We start from the raw sequence: 18,356 nt of genomic DNA, 5'->3' as shown, positions 1-18,356 counted from the left end.
GGTATATACTCGTATTTGATCGCGTCGCTGGGCTTCATGCTGATTGCTCGGGTAATCTCGTTATTTAACGCTGCAATTACGCCTGGCAAACTTTTAACCCATTCACGAGATCGTTTTTCTTGGATGAATTCCTTCGCGTATTGATATCCAAATAACCGTTCAGCAACAGTCCGATTGAATCGCTCAACAATTGCCTGATCACGATGTAGCGCAGTATGACCTCGTCGTACCGCGACGTTATGATGTTTCAGCGTTGATAAAACAGCGCCGCGAAATTCACTACCAGGATCAACTTGTAATAGATTTGGCCAGCGCAGAGGACCTCTTCGATAAATTCTTTCAAACGCATCGGATACTTCAGTTGCTGACTTTGTTTTTAACGGTTCCGCTTGTTTATATCGACTCGCAACATCAACTACGGTTAGCGCGTATTTGTAACCGTTGTCATGCGGCAGAAATAGTATATCAGCCTGATGAACTTCATTAGGTACGCTGACATCAAAGCGCGAGAAGTTGATTTGTTTAGGCGGTGGTAGATAGATTTGCCATATAGCCTGTTTGGATAACCAATTAGCCGCAGTGGCCTTTGTTACCTTTGCAGCGCTTGCGAGTTTACCAATTGCGGCCTTCCCCTTCCAGTATCCTCTCGGAGAATAATAGATGGATTCCATATTGTTATTAATTACCAGCACCCACCATTAATTTACCTTTCATAGCCGTTTTTACCAACCATGAGGCCAATTTTTCTTTGACGGATTTATCAGGAATAGCATTTAGCGCGTGAATTAATTTTACGTCCGCGATATGACGCTGTTGCAGATCGCTACTTTTGTAAGCAACATCATGAGCATGACACGCCTTATCGATAGCGTTTATTGGATACTCACCGGGTTTGGGCTGATTTTGATCATCGAGTCTGATATCTAATCGCGTTCCGGGGCCACAGTAGCTATATCCTGGGAGGTGTTTTTCTCCTGGATACTTTGCCCACGGGGCTCCGGGGAGTTTTGATAACTTGGCTGCAATATCACCTCCTCGCTTTTTTTTAAAACATCTCCGGGTCTAATAGAAATAAATCTAAATTTCTTTGTACCGCATTGTACACACTTACCAGTAAGCGCCGATCTGTTATTTTTTGTTGTAGCGGTTGTCATATCATTTGTGCCAGTACGTACTCTACACTTTACACAATATAGATCCATAATTTATGTATAGAGACATGAATATAATTGATTTTTCGGCGACTAAAACAAGAGAACCAGTTAAGCATGTTGCAGCGTTACCAAACTCGATCCGGATGATTATCATCGGACCATCTGGATCCGGCAAGACGCAATTACTACTTAATTTAATAATGAGATGGATGAAGTGGGATAAGTTGTATTTGGTTGCTCCTAGCGTAGATGATCAACGATGCTACGAGGTGTTGAAAGATTTCAACGAGAATGCATCAGCGATCGCTAAAAAAAATGTCATTGAGTTTATTACGGATATCAATGATGCGCCAGGTATCGATGATATTGATGGCGACGTTAACAATCTAGTCGTGTACGATGATGTTATGTTAGACAATCAAAAAAACCCAGCTAGGATATTTTCCAGAGGCAGGCATAAAAACACTGACGTGATATATGTCACTCAACGATACACTCAGATTCCAAAAGTAATTAGAGACAACTGTAATATTCTTGCTGTGTTCAACGGCGTTGATACACACACGCTACGAAATATTTGGCAGACATGGTGCGGCGGTGACATGGACTTTAATGTTTTTCGAAACTTTTTTAGTCATGCTCAGTCGACCCCACATGGATTTGTAACGATAAATTTACATGATCCTCGGACACGATATCGTATCGGACTTGACCAAATATTCGGTTAAATTGCAAATAGCTACTTAGCAGCAGGGGGGGCAATGACATCGACGCGGTCGTCGCTGTGCTTACCGGACGCTGACGACGCTGGGATCGGCGCGCAGAAGGTATTAATTAAACCAAATGACGTCCGGACGATCCCCTCGACGACGACGTCGTTTTTTTTTTACCAGGCGCTGACGACACTAGATCGTTGAGTGCAGAAAGTAATAATTAAGCAAAATAACGATTGGACAAAATGTCCGATTCGCCCCCCCTGCTGCTATGTATTTGATTTGCTCTCCTTGTAATTCTTCCACTTCGTACAATAAGAGTGTAGCGTTGGATTGTCTTTCAAACGATCCCATGGATTCAAAGTTTCCATCATACTCTGGCAATGAGTTTCAATTCTGGATCTGCTTTCAAACGTCCATCATAATTGTGTTTCCACATTTCCATTACTTGCTGTCTTCATTTTCTAAACCGTGACCTTACTGATGTTTGGTAGTACAGCTCTTCCAAAGTGAACTCTGAGAACGGACTTTTCAGATCTCGTTGAGGAAACCACGCAGGGCATCGGTGAAGTAAACATTGTTGAAATTCGTAGACTATTCGTGGGTTTTCTAAATCCCATAACTTCACTGACAAGCTTCCGATTTTCTTGTCTCTACTGTTTATTGCATGTTGTATCCATTTGTATTGAGTTTCACACAAGTAATGTAAGCTTTGGCTGAATAATGACGGTTAACAGAATGATGGGACTGAGGTGGTATCATAGCTAGTTTGTTGTTGGGTATGAATTGTTTTCGGTAACCTAATCCACACGCTTTGGCAATGGCAGATGCTTCGTTCATTGGATCGATACCTACGTGATCCAGAAGTACTTGTTGAAATGTTCCCCATCACCATTCATAAAATGTCTATATGGACTTGCAATATTTCAACATTTATTCTTCAAAAGAAAAATGTGGAGAGTAAAATCCGTTTCGCAAACAAAGCAAGGGTACGAGAGTATAGAAAGAACTTTTTTATTCCTCCTGTAATCTTAACGATTCTTGAATGCATTTGTCACAAACACGATAAGGTACATAAGAGCACGATAAGGTACATATAAGCACGATAAGGTACATACAAGCACGATAGAGTACATCAACGCTAGTGATGTGAATATATGGTATCTTGTGCACATTTAAGGTCAAAAAGATACAAATCAACATGTTTCGTGTTATTATTCTTGTTTTCATCATCATTTAATACTTCTTCGAATTCCATGTCATATCTTTGAATGTAACACGGATGATTAAGTACACAATTTGTTCACAAAAGCGACATCATCGTCTTGCTGGACATACATGTGTCTCTTGGTTTATTGCACGAATAAGAGGTCCACACGTGGAACACACACTCTTTAATTTAAAAGCACTTTTCTGCTGTTGTTGTGATTGTTTTATGCTATGTCACTCGTAACAGGCCGGCCTGGCAAATATTCGCTTGAAAATAGAGCAATGTGATGGTTGCAGTGGCATCGGAATGATCTTTGTGATGATAAACTTGAATGAAATTTCCGCCTGGGAAAATATGTACCCAAAATACTAGAGATTAGCGAACCATTTTAATTGTACGTTGAATTTATAACGAGGTACCAAAAGTGTCATGAAATTTCGCATTTGTGGAACTGCACACAGGGTCTCATTGGAATTCCTGCATGCTGCATAAGTTCTGATTATTTATTGTTTAGTTCTGTACGATTGTCTAAGGCTCTCCCATAATCTTGACCACTCTTAGTGTCGTTCTTCTCGGCATAAGTTCGAACTCTGCGGATGGCCCAAGTTAAACACTTTAAATCGTGGTGGTTCTTAATTTGCACGATACTTCGTTTGGTACAGAAAAGATCATCTTATCGATACAATGTATTAGCCTAGGATCACTCGGGATTTAAAATCGCTAGCACGAAGATGTGTTGTATGAGGTGATACATAAATTCTCTCGGCTTCTTATGGCTTCTCGTTGGAAAAGTTTGATCTTTTCATCTTCGTTCTACTTGATCTGACTATGGTACACACCCACCCCATATATACAGAGAAACCACCACCGTAAGAGAATACACTCATTCTCTGTGAAGATGGTAGAGTCACAACAGATCGCTCTTCAGGTCAGATATTTGCAACGTCATTGGACTGTATACATTCAAATTGATTTCGGACTGGACCACACGATATAAAACTGAGGACATCTGAAGAGAAAGGACATTGGGCTCCAGACTGTCCTCATCGTCAAAGAAAAGACGCCATAAAGGCCAAAAAAGAGAAACAAATGCAAAGATACTTGTTATAAATGTCAAGAAAAATGGCATTTGGTTTTCAGAGTCACCCGAGGAAAAAGAAAACAAGGAGGAGGAACCTTCAATAGAAACAGAAGAACACCCCATACCAATAAAGATTCCTCGAGATGCTTGAGAAGTAGAAGGATGGGAGAAGAGAAACCCACTCTAGTAACTAAATTCGAAAGAGACAGGCAGTGAAAGAAAAAAAATTACTTATGTGCTATATTATGAACATTCATTAAGATTCTTCTTCAAACCGACAATACCAAGTGTCTCTTTGTCTTAAAATGTTTCTTAAGTATTAATAAGAAGTATGGATACGATCTTCACCACTCAAACACGCACGCGTTTTAAAATGGAGGGGGCAAGTTTTATTTGATTTAGCAATCATTGAATACTGTCTCTTTCTAAGAGATATGGGTGGTTCTGAAAAGGGTCAATAGAGTCTCTCTGAATAGCAGAACAACAAACAAAAAATTCGGATTTGACATCATTAGCTGTATCAATGTTAAACATTTTCCACAGCCAAGACCAACTCCTGCTGTTGCTATGGTAGTGGTAGTCGTACCTGCTGCTGCTGGCGTCGTGCTTGCAGTGGCGAATGTCAGTGTAGGCATAGAAGATTTAGAAGTATTGGATCGAGACTGTTCTTTCTCTTTGGTTGGGTTACAGACGTCTGATATACTGCTCTCAGATGTTATAGCTTCACCAAATGCCGTAAAAGAGACTATCCGTTTATTATTCACTCTCTTCCTTCTGTTCACTGTTCAGAGTTTTCCTCTTTTTTTCTTCTTCTCACTTTCTTTCTTCTTTTGCTGTTGCTGTTGTACTTGTTGAGCAAATACTTGAGATTCTTCTTTCTGACGTTGCATAAAACGCTCACTCTTCCATCTATTCACTGTATGACGTCATCATGGACTGGTAGTGATGAAAACAAGAGATGAAGGTAGTATTAGCGGTCGCAAAAATTCTCGTAAATGCGATAGAAAACCGCATAAGGCCAAGCTGCTATTGCACGAGTAGTTGCACAAGTTATACTATCACTCCGGAAATACGATTTATCAGCAACTCGTTTTCATTTTGTCATCCAGAGGTATTGAACTTGAATTCCTCGTTAGTGCGCGCGCGTTTATATATATATATATATATATATATATATATATATATATATATATATATATATATATATATATATATATATATATATATGAGAGAGAGAGATACATAGATAGATAAAGAGATTAATAGATTAAAAGTGACCATTATTTCTGGCGCGCTCATTAATCCAATCCTCCTTAATATATGTCAATGAATCGTTGGGTGATACTAAGATTATAGATAAAGTTTTATGGAAGACACGAATATACGAGGAGAAGCAAGGATGCATGAAACGTGTCGTGGTCTACGGACTGGTTGTAATAAGTTTGTATATTGTACATTTACCTATCTCTATGTTCATGAACCAAACTGAAACTTAAAAACCCTTTCCCCACCTGTATGTGATAGTATGTTTGTAGATACTGTGTCTAGAAATACCCCTTCCCCTGCTTGTTTATGTATAATAGTGTGTGTGTGTGTGTTTGTGTGTAGAAGTCATCCCCCTCCCCCTGTTACATCTTACTTCCTCCTGTGAGATAGTATGTTTAATTGTTTGCAAGTATAATGTTGTAAGCACTCCTGCCCTTTTCGCTTGATAGTCGATGTGGTTTTTAAGTTATTACATACGGCGTGTTGGATAGTAATCATAAAGTTATGTGATAGGAAGGAATCTACAATAGTGTATTAAACAGTGCTAAAAAGCGAGTTTTTGGATAGTAGTGGAAAGGTGGGTTGTTGGATAGTAGTTAAAAAGTGGGTTGTTGGATAATAGTTAAAAGATGGGTTGTTGTATAGCATTTGAAAGGTGGGTTATTGGATAGTAGTTAAAAGGTGTGTTATTGGATAGTAGTTAAAAGGTGTGTTATTGGATAGTAGTTGTTGTTGTTGTTGTAGGGTTTAACACCATTTTTCAGCACACGATAGGCTATACATGGCGGCCAGTATTAATGGTGGAGGAAGAACCCGGGAGAACCCCGGAAAGAACCACCGACCCACGAGAAGCTACTGGCAAGCTTTCTCACATACCCACATTGGCCGAATCCGAGACTCGAACCCACGCAGACAGAGGTGAGATGGCAGTGATCCGTAACGGAGAGCGCTTTAGACCACTCGGCCACTCGGGGCCCCCGATGGTAGTTAAAAGGTGGGTTATTGGATAGTAGTTAAAAGTTGGGTTGTTGCATAGTAATTCATTCCACTGCCAAGATGTTCGTAGATGTATCAAACGTTGACAGAAACATCCAAAATAATAATGACAGTACGATTCTCCAGGAAGATACGAAATCCGTACAAGCATGTCCAAAGCATGGTTTTTAACCTTAAATAAAAACAAACGCAGTTATCAAAATTGCTAAAGTCAGGCAACAGAGTTGTTATAGAAAATGTTTATGAATGACAAGACCTGGTAGTTTTGATATTTGATGACTGCAGAATCGACACCACATTCACGATGATGTCAACAATACAAATCTTTGAAAAGAGCTTATTATTTTATGTCTACATAGCAAACTCAAGAAAAGGGCTCATTAGACGTCTCTCCTACGTCAGTAAGGAAAATAAAATACCATTTTTAAACAATCTATTGTCAGTTTTGTTTTCAAATATGATCATCCATTTTGGAATAAAAATATATACAAAGTATTCATAAATTGGAGATTGCTCCTGAAAAGTGCACACAGAATGCCACTAAAAATTGGAGCCCGTTTAACATTGTACGTGCAATAATATATATGTGGTATTTATAAATTCATTTATGGTATTTATAGATAAGAGAAACAAGAGTTGTGTTTTTTTATGACGATCGGCCTTTATCTTCCTGAACATTATATACAACATCTAAACCATTTACAAAGACCGAAATCAAAATAAACTTTATTGCTTCATTGTAGAACTGAAAGTTTGAATATGTTACAATCAGACGATGTAAATTTACTTTACGATCCCTTCCTGGCGGAAAAGAGAGATAAGTCAACCAATTAAAGTGAAAATGGAACGTAACCAAGTATATATTGTTCATTGACTAATTAAATTAACCCCGAAGATGTGGGACCAGTGACTTCAGAAACACCATTTGACCAGACCAACTCGTGACAAATTTAATCTGACATCCTGTCGACATGCATTATGAATGGATACGTTTACGGTGTATTCATTTTTATATTTTTCAGTTGTATAACATTTTATTCGGATGCTACAATATGTTCAATTTTGTTTCAAACATTCTCAACCACACTGATGTACCCTATTAGGTTAACGTTTTAATTTGTAATTATTTTAATTGCGTATAATAATTTACAGTAAATTTACTATTTACATTCAATGAAATCAGTTATGAAACTAAATTCGAGGCTCCGTGAGGGCGTAGACGAATCTATTAACTAACAACCACAAGTTTGTACTAAGACTCAACTTTGGACCTTACCTGATACAACAGCAAGCTTCACACCACTTCAATTTAGAGAATTATGGAAAATTACACTCCTATTCATTTTCATGTTTTAGGTACAGAATTTGAAATTGTGTGTCAGAGTTTGGGTTTGTACTGATTTAAAACCTCTGTGCCTGGGGATATAGTTTCTATATATGTATGTGATATACTTGACCTGTGAGTTCATTTTCCTTTATCTTGAACACCTTGACTCTTATCTGAGGACTCAGAGATTGCACTTTATACAATTCGGTCTTCCACATGCGTATGGCAAACTTTCGATGCATCAAAAAGTGTACGTTCTAAATACATGGTGATGAGAGGTGATGTGTGAGTTAATTCAAATAATTAATTGAGAGTGTAAATGCAGATTTGCCACGAGAAAAGGTTAAGATTTCGTTTTAAAAAGCTACAATCAACATAAAAGATGCGATTATTAGTTTCACCAACAAAGTAACAATGTTCACGAAAAATATGCAATTCTTAGTTTTATTTTAAATTTGTGTGTGAAAGAAAGAAGACTCAACAAAACAATAAAACCCCATTATGACTGACCAGGGTACATAATTTATAGGTGAAAAGGTGATCACATCTTTGCGAATACAACAGGTTCTTCAGGGAATACATAGGCTTTGGGTGAAAAGGAGCTTTCTTCACAAAAGGGTCACCCAAATAAATTTCTCCACCAAAGAGTCATCCAAGTCAATTTCGTGTGTGCATTTTGTCTTGAAAAAAAAAAAAAAACGCTGCTGTTTGATACTTGTTTTCATCATTGCTTGCTTTCTTGCTTAACTGGCTTACCCATTTAAACCAGGATATTTATGCTAGTAACATGTAAGAGTGAGTCAATGTCTTTGAGAGCTTCGTGTTTGTAAGTAGCTTTGCATCTCAATTTCTGAGACGAGGCTCCGTGACTCATTGACAGTTCCTTGTATCTGGTGTTAGTTTTGAATCAATGCTCCACTATGCATGGGTCAAAATTGCTGCCGAAGGTTTGTTATAGCATTTGAAGTCCTCGATCAGGTCCAATGGAATCTTGTGCTATATGGAGTCGATTACAGTGTTCCGTCAGTGTCTCGATAAAACTATTAAGGTAATCCGTGCAATGTACATATAAACGAGAAGCAGACATTCCTCTGCCGCTGCCACTGAACTCGAGACAACGAGAGAGCCAGAGGAAGGACGCAGAGGGGGGAGTGCTTGGGAACGTGTCCTCCACCAAATAAAAGGATCGGAAATCAATCATAACTTTTCATAGATTTATTTTTCTTTGCAGTTAGATAGTTCAAACTATGCATGTAAACGCTTAAAATGCTGAACCTTTCGGGGAATTCACCCTTGGAAACCCACCAGAGATCGCATCCCACAGACCTTTGACTACTTATTTACATTCCCATTAAACGACGCTCCTGCACCTGCCCATGGAGAGAGAGAGAGAGAGAGAGAGAGAGAGAGAGAGAGAGAGAGAGAAAGACGTACGGACAGAGAGACAAACAAACAGAGCCAGAGACAAACAGACAGAGAATTATCACTCAGGTTAGAAAATTATAATTCTGAAAACGAGAAAATATTGATGAAACGTCGACCTGGAGCACATTATTTTTGTTCAAAATTATAGTTAGAATTGGTCAGAAGGCTTTAGGAGATTATAGTGGACTTGCATCTTTAGAGTTAATATCCAGGATTTGGTACCTTTTGACAGCTGTTTATACTTGATACATCCTTAAACCGTAACCGAATTTTATGTTTATTTTAGATCCAACGCTTATTTAAATATAAATTATCGAAATTGCACCGCCCCCAAAGTATGCCATGATGTTGAAGGTCGCTCTGTCTTCGGCCACCAGATTCCATAGAATCCATATCTTATCTACCAACATGTTGTGTCTCACGTGCTGTCGATGATCTAATTCTTGTTTCTGATATAAACTTTGAGGAGAAATACAAACGAGGACCAGTCTATCTTCTGCCATTAGCCGCGTGGAAGCGTGAACGAAAGGCGTTAACGAAGAAACGAAAATGATGTCAAATATAATTGCATTGATTTTCCTCATTAGCGCTTCAAGAGCCTTCATGCTGGGCTATCCTTCACACGCGTCGTGTAAAGTTGTATGGTAAGTACCAGCCTATACTTATCACCTTGTAAGGCTATCGTGAGTCTTACATTCTGTGGAAATTATAGGCATTAGCAATATGTTGGTATAGTTTCACACTTCCAAGAGCAGACTATATATTGTGTTTTGGTCTTGGAAAGGTAGTAGAATATGGATGTCACTGATGAAATGACCACCCAGTGAGCGTACCGTAAAGATTAACGAAATTTATTTTTCTTATATTGACATTTTATTAATCTTTATTTTTTTTCCTTCAGTTTAGCAGAAAAATGTGACAGTTTTGAGAGCGTATACCTGTTATACATATAATGAAAAGTGTTAATTGTCACACATTTTCAGCCTGGATTGTTTTGTGTAGATGTGCGTACCATTTATAGAATGGATTGTTCTACAATGAATCATCTGTTAAATGATACATGTATCAAAAGGATTAGAATGCAAACAAGACAGCTTAATTTTGATGATCTCATAGGAACAAAAATGCGCAGCTGGAATGGGTGTCGAACCCATAATCTATCTTGAAGTACAACGGTTAGCCACCCAATCAGCCTTATATCTGCTGCCACCAGGAGCTCAGATCCAGAACCTTGTAAATTACAAATGGGCGCTAACCATATGCGTCATACGAATCGATGTTTTCATCTCGTTCCTGCGACAAAGGGATTAGGCCATATTTCATGAGAAATCAGCGATATTGACATTTCTGCTGCATAGATACATGAAGAAAGAAAGAATCGCCCGATTTGAGGACAAATTCTCACTCGGCACCAGAGCTTTTTATGAAGATTTTCATGTTACGAGCTCTCCACTGAGGAGGTTCATTCTTTCTCCAAATATGGCTCGCGTTGCTTAAAGCAGATATAAGATCACATTTTGAGATGTAATGGGTACACTGAACATAAATGAGTATAAGTTCCATGGAGTAATGATAATCTATGCAGGTTGTAGCAGCTAATTTCTTCATAGAAAACACTGAGTAATGCGTGGTGAGCACTTAATATTTTATGCGAGTTTTGACAAAAACGAAAAGTGCTGATTATAGAAGTACAATGCTGGCGGGCATTTCTGCGCACTTAAGGTTTCCGTTACTAGTACTGAAGCTAAACGCATACCGAATACGACCGGTTGACGAAATAAAATACGTCAGTGCTTACCATTTGAAAAGAGGCAATTGTCACCAGAATATTCTGTTCGAAATAATATTAATTTTGCACACACGGGATACCACCACTCCACCCCCACCCCCCACCCCACCCCGTGTTTTCATGACTCGCGATATGTCGGCCTATTCTGCGCACAACTTTGAAAAGATGTAATATTTATCCATCGTGCTATAGAAATGAAATACATTACTTTGGACTGTTTCTGTCAGCAGTTCAGTCGAGTAATTAGGTTAATAGCTAGTTTTACAAAATTCAACGTAACAATGCCAATAAATGGCAAGCGATATTAACCCAACTAAACCGATCTTGCAAAATTTGTTAGTGAAGGTCAACATTTTATTTTTTAAAAAATAGCTATTATGTGGAAGAGAAACAAAAATGAATAGGGTGTAATGTGTTTACAATGTCTTGTTTGTGGGAAAAAATTATTAAAAAATTTAGAAACAGACTATAAGCCAACGAATTTCTTGAGAATCCCGTTCTAGCGGCAAGTTGACACGATGGGTAGCAGACGATTTTTTACGTGTCGGACAACTTCTTGCAACATTGGAAATTTCGATTAAAATGCAGAATTCTTTTAAGGTATACATTTCCATCTTTTAAATAATGTATTTATTTGTACGATTCTAAAAGATACATAGCAGATAGGATTTTCTGGGTTACAGATTCAAGAAGGTCATGGAGTGGGTCTTCATGTTGACATTTAGAAATCACATTTTCAAATGCATTTCGAGTCGAAATATGGGATAATTTTGTACAGTTTATGAATATCACTTTTCTTAATTAAAGTACGACCGTTCTTTCTTGATACAAAATTGATTTTCGACCCAAAATGACACATGATCAAATGTTTACAGAAATGAAGTATCGTTGCGCAGAATTACTCGACGTGCAGAATTGGCCGACATGGTGGGTATATTTCATAGCAATATGCTGAAGGTATTAGATACGTGCGTTAGAAGACGAGTTGCACAAAATTATACATCGAAATTGTTTCAGGACCTTTGGTATCAGTTGTGATCAAGTTAAACAACACCTAGTCAGCCAGTTTGAAGCGTGGAAGACTGCGGACAACTGTGCTAGTGGTGGAGAAAAATGTCTGTACACGGTAAGAAATTTCAGTTCTAATCTAAGGTGCGAAAGTGGCTCAAAGCTTGCATAGCGCTTTACGTTAAGGCGCGAGAGATAGTGAAGAAGGGTTAGTTGTGGAAGGTTCCTACGTCCCCTAAACACCATTCATCTTTTCGAAATTCTCTAAAAGCCCCATTAACGTCCATTTGCATAAAATAAATTCATTTCTGGTTGATCAGATATGATGACAATTAACTGAAAGAACGAAATCAAAGCGATGTTTGTTTAGGGTTTTTTTTCTCCTTAACATTAGTGTTACTATATGGCCCATAATGCAGTCCATTGTTTATATATAGTTCCCACATATATTACTTATATTGATGTACATTGTTTAGGACCAGTTCCATCATATAGAACCTATTTATGTCCATCGTCTAGGACCATTGTTACATGTTTAGGCTCGAATAAACAGTAACACAGAAAGAGTGAAAACAACAAGCTTTTTAAAATTTAACAAATAATTTATTTTTTCTGGAAAATTCTGCAAACATGAAGAATAAAAGAAGAACTTACGGTTTCAAGAATCAAATAAAAAATAATAATCTAAGAATAATCCACGAATTAAATTGCAAAAGTCCTAGTAATAAATGTTCTAATAATTTCAAATTCGAATCCTGATGTAAAGTCCAAGATGGATGACGATGACGTATGCTGTAGTCAGTACTGTGCTTATCTACAGTTCCTTGTAGAAATACAAATAATGGCACTCCGGTGTTGGAAATACAAATCAAATTTGTAAGCAAAGTCTTTCCAAAATTTCTGTGTGAGCACTCCTCAAAATATTTCCAGAGAATAAAGAATTAATCCTTTTGAAATCCAACTGATCTGAAGAATTATTGTAGCTCAAATCTGGCTACAACACATTAATTTGACATCAGTATGAAAAGCCCAAAACTGATAAATCTCTCTCAAAACAAAGATTATATTGTACATAAGACGCAGTTTCGAATTTCCCCCAAGTTGCGAAATCGCGGGGGGGGGGGGTGCACATGATCATGTTTATATCACATACACAGAATATGGTCTTGATTAGACCAATGATTTTATTCCCAGAATAAAAATTTTAAAAAGTTTTTACTTCTTAACCCACGTAGTCCCATCATGACCTTGACAACAACCAATCATTTTAAAATAAAATAGAATTTTGTTTACTAATTTTGAATCGAGATCAGAGATTAGATCAACACCTGGTGTTTATAAACTAAGTCAAGGTCAAACAATTTTCTGAAAAAGTATCATCTCTAGTGAAAAAATTACATTATAATAGAATAAAAAATTTAAAACTGACAAACAATTAAATTAAAAATAAACATGATTAACTCAATTATACGTTACAATATATATATATATATATATATATATATATATATATATATATATATATATATATATATATATATATATATATATATATATATATGATCATATAAAGATAAAGTTTTATTAAAATTTGTATTATGTATAATGCACATTTTGAAACAATTAATAAAAATAAAAAAATAAAAAAATATAAAATATATTATATCTTGATATATTAGTGACGAATAGATAGAACTCAGTTTATATAATAAAAAAATTATTGTGTACCTAATACTTATAATCAAGTATTTTATGAATAAGTAATCACAATATCTTGAAAATTAATTTTAAAATGCCCTTTCATTTTGAAAAAATTAGTAAACTTATTTTTATGATATAAGTTTACGCTTTCACTAGTTAAGTTATTCTGTAAATCAGAATAATATAAAAAATATTCTTAACTAATTGTAAACATGGGACATAATTTAAAACAATTGATAAATGAGTGTCGTACAGGTTTTGGAATTTAGACCTTTTGGATATACAGTATTAAGACGGTGAAGCCAATAGCTTTCCTTTAGCAGACGTTCCATCTCAGAATCAGCTATAACAATAGATTGAAAGGATAAATCTTGCAAAGTATGGGAACCCTTGTTAAAATATGCGGCAATTTGAGATGAAAATGAATGATCGAATTATTTTTTTATGTCTGATCTATGTTGGTTCATACGTTTAGATGATTGTTGACTGGTTTGTCCAATATATTGGATGTCACATTTTTTGCATGTAATCAAATAAATAACATTTGATGTTGCACAATTAGTATCACAACGCATATTAAAAGTTTCTTTCGTATTATTACTATTGAAAGAAGTATTTTCATTAATAAAAAAACAGTGCAAACATCTAGGTCTATTGCATTTAGTTGATCATCTCATTTTAAATGGTGTTTGTTTTCTACTAGTTTAGGAAATCTATATAATTTTTAGTCCTTTTATAAGCAAGTGTGGGTTTGCTTTCGTGTAGCGATTTAACAATTGCTTTACACGATAATTTTAATAAATCCCAATATTTATTGATAATCTTACCTGTATTAGGCAAACTTGGATTATATTCAATAACAAAAGGAATGATATCGTCATTTCTATTTTTGAATTTACATTGTAAAGAGTCAGGTTGTGAAAGAGAAGATACTTTTTGTAAAGTAGTAATAATGATGTCAATAGAGTAGTTTCTATCTAAAAAATGCTGACCTAACTCTGTCAAAGATGATTTAGAAAGTGTCATCCGAAAAAATTCCCATATTGCGTTTTGCTTGACTACATGGTATCCCGTTTTTACATGATTTAGGATGATATTATAATATTAAACATGCTGATAAATATTCGTGTTTTTAACATGAACCATGGTAGTGATGTCATTATTTTCATTTTTCACCACCTCTACATTCAGAGTGACACTTTAGTAGTGAATGGGGTCACCCTACGTACAATGGGAATTAGCATTACAGGGACCCCTGGGTCACTCTACGTACAATGGAAATTTAACATGGCGAAAAATCGTGGGTCACTCTACGTACAAGGGGAATTTAACATGGCAATAAATCGTGGGTCACTCTACGTACAAGGGGAATTTAACATGGGGAATAGAGTTTAGGGACAAAGGGAATGGAACATGGGATTTTTTTTTAAAAAAAATTTTTTAAAAAAGGGGTAGGCAATTCAAAGGCTATCTCTTTTCGAGATATATGGCTGGCCCTGAAAAGGGCCTTTGGGTTTTCTTCTTCTTCTTCTTCTTCTTCTAATCTCTTCTTTTCCTCCACCAAGTTCTTATTTTATCTCCTACACTCTTCTTCCCTTTCTTTTTTTCTTCTCCTCCTCTTCTTTCTTCCTCTTCTCATTTTCTTCTTCTTTTTCAATTTTTTCGTTCCATTTTGTGACGATCGTCGATAAATACCTATGTATCTATAATCAGCTGAAATTCCTATGAAATCCCACTATCTATTTATAGCTCCAACTTGTGGGTTTTTCCTTTGGAAAATCCCACTGTCTTTTTATAGCCTCAGCTTGAGTGACGTTCCTGTTTATGAATTCTAGTATATATGTATAGCTACAAAATGTGGAAATCCCCAAGTCGATATTTATAGTCTCGAAATTTCCAGCGTCAGTGACGTCACTGTACTGAACACTAGGGATAAATATCAACAGTGTTGCAAGTGGCTGACCTGAATACGCGCTACTGTAGGTAGGTAGGTAGAGTGTATCTGATAGGGATAAAGTGAGTTTTATACGGACAAACAGAGACCAATAGACACACACAACGTACGCGCGCAGACACACACAAACACACAAACACACACACAACGTACGCGCGCCGACATACTCACACACACACACACACACATACTCACACACACACACACACAGAAACACACAACGTACGCGCGCAGACATACTCACACACACACACACATAAACACACACACTATAAAATAGATAAAATTAGTAACTACTTACAATATCAACTTCTGTGACGATCGTGGATAAATACCTATGTATCTATAATCAGCTGAAATTCCTATGAAATCCCACTATCTATTTATAGCTCCAACTTGTGGGTTTTTCCTTTGGAAAATCCCACTGTCTTTTTATAGCCTCAGCTTGAGTGACGTTCCTGTTTATGAATTCTAGTATATATGTATAGCTACAAAATGTGGAAATTCCCAAGTCGATATTTATAGTCTCGAAATTTCCAGCGTCAGTGACGTCACTGTACTGAACACTAGGGATAAATATCAACAGTGTTGCAAGTGGCTGACCTGAATACGCGCTACTGTAGGTAGGTAGGTAGAGTGTATCTGATAGGGATAAAGTGAGTTTTATACGGACAAACAGAGACCAATAGACACACACAACGTACGCGCGCAGACACACACACACACACACACACACAAACACACAAACACACACACAACGTACGCGCGCCGCCATACTCACACACACACACACATACTCACACACACACACACAGAAACACACAACGTACGCGCGCAGACATACTCACACACACACACATAAACACACACACTATAAAATAGATAAAATTAGTAACTACTTACAATATCAACTTCTGTGACGATCGTGGATAAATACCTATGTATCTATAATCAGCTGAAATTCCTATGAAATCCCACTATCTATTTATAGCTCCAACTTGTGGGTTTTTCCTTTGGAAAATCCCACTGCCTTTTTATAGCCTCAGCTTGAGTGACGTTCCTGTTTATGAATTCTAGTATATATGTATAGCTACAAAATGTGGAAATTCCCAAGTCGATATTTATAGTCTCGAAATTTCCAGCGTCAGTGACGTCACTGTACTGAACACTAGGGATAAATATCAACAGTGTTGCAAGTGGCTGACCTGAATACGCGCTACTGTAGGTAGGTAGGTAGAGTGTATCTGATAGGGATAAAGTGAGTTTTATACGGACAAACAGAGACCAATAGACACACACAACGTACGCGCGCAGACACACACACACACACACACACACACAAACACACAAACACACACACAACGTACGCGCGCCGACATACTCACACACACACACACACACACACACACACATACTCACACACACACACACACACAGAAACACACAACGTACGCGCGCAGACATACTCACACACACACACACATAAACACACACACTATAAAATAGATAAAATTAGTAACTACTTACAATATCAACTTCTGTGACGATCGTGGATAAATACCTATGTATCTATAATCAGCTGAAATTCCTATGAAATCCCACTATCTATTTATAGCTCCAACTTGTGGGTTTTTCCTTTGGAAAATCCCACTGTCTTTTTATAGCCTCAGCTTGAGTGACGTTCCTGTTTATGAATTCTAGTATATATGTATAGCTACAAAATGTGGAAATCCCCAAGTCGATATTTATAGTCTCGAAATTTCCAGCGTCAGTGACGTCACTGTACTGAACACTAGGGATAAATATCAACAGTGTTGCAAGTGGCTGACCTGAATGCACGCTACTGCAGGTAGGTAGGTAGAGTGTATCTGATAGGGATAAAGTGAGTTTTATACGGACAAACAGAGACCAATACACACACCCACACAACGTACGCGCGCAGACATACGCACACACACACACACACACACGCACACACACATACACACATACACATACAGAGGGAAGAGGAAAAAACAAACCCCAAATATACTATCAACACAGAAGGGAGATGATACAAACCCCAAATAAACTATCCACACAAACGTACGCGAACGCATACAAACCCCAAATATACTGTCAACACAGAAGGGAGATGATACAAACCCCAAATAAACTATCCACACAAACGTACGCGAACGCATACAAACTCCAAATATACTATCAACACAGAGTGAAGAAGTAAAAGCTTTTTGAAAGCACCTAAGCCCTCACCTGCAATGACCAACTCTGCCAAACACCTACACCCCACCCACCCCCACTCCCAACACTACAAAACCCATTTAACCCGTTATTTTATGGCATCAGTGTGTGATTTAGGAAACATCACACAAAATAATGGAGGAATAGACTGACTATTGTTTACCGACTTGCATGCCTAAAGAGCGTGCGTGAAGGAAAACATCCTTCCATTTCAATTCTAACTAAAACATGATCCAGAGGGATAGAGATAGGTGAAAGGGCACAATTTCATAAAGTGTGAGTAGAAAACAAAACACGCCATCCTTATTATACAATGTCAAGACCAAGAGACACTTACGTGTTCTTTCTGGTCTATTCTCTTTTAGAAGGTAGTATGAAATTTCACATCAGGGCCAACGCATCGGCTCACATTGTCAATTTTTCCATTTCCATGTCTTTACTGGCACAAGTTCTTCATCATCTTCAATTTCTTCTTCTTCTGAATCCCTCTT

At 37.2% G+C, this 18,356-nt stretch overlaps 2 protein-coding genes across 2 annotated transcripts in view; one reads left to right on the top strand and one right to left on the bottom strand.

Annotated features, from left to right (window-relative positions):
* The window catches only part of LOC149779538 (4-trimethylaminobutyraldehyde dehydrogenase-like), a 97,827-nt gene extending 90,111 nt beyond the window's left edge, over positions 1-7,716 (bottom strand). The window contains exon 1 of the mRNA XM_089940252.1: positions 7,697-7,716. The gene's annotated coding sequence lies outside the window, so the exon portion shown is untranslated. The remainder of the gene's footprint in view (positions 1-7,696) is intronic.
* A 1,924-nt stretch (positions 7,717-9,640) lies between these two features.
* Positions 9,641-18,356, top strand: part of LOC149779537 (uncharacterized) — a 30,132-nt gene continuing 21,416 nt past the window's right edge. The window contains exons 1-2 of the mRNA XM_089940243.1: positions 9,641-9,816; positions 11,979-12,087. Coding sequence (XP_089796369.1) covers positions 9,722-9,816; positions 11,979-12,087 — 204 coding nt within the window. The 5' untranslated portion in view covers positions 9,641-9,721. The remainder of the gene's footprint in view (positions 9,817-11,978; positions 12,088-18,356) is intronic.

The sequence above is a fragment of the Sinohyriopsis cumingii genome, chromosome 17 (assembly GCF_028554795.1).
Source record: "Sinohyriopsis cumingii isolate HCF-2022 chromosome 17, ASM2855479v2, whole genome shotgun sequence".
Taxonomy (NCBI): Eukaryota; Metazoa; Mollusca; class Bivalvia; order Unionida; family Unionidae; genus Sinohyriopsis; species Sinohyriopsis cumingii.
This window is presented reverse-complemented; position numbering and strand designations above follow the sequence as displayed.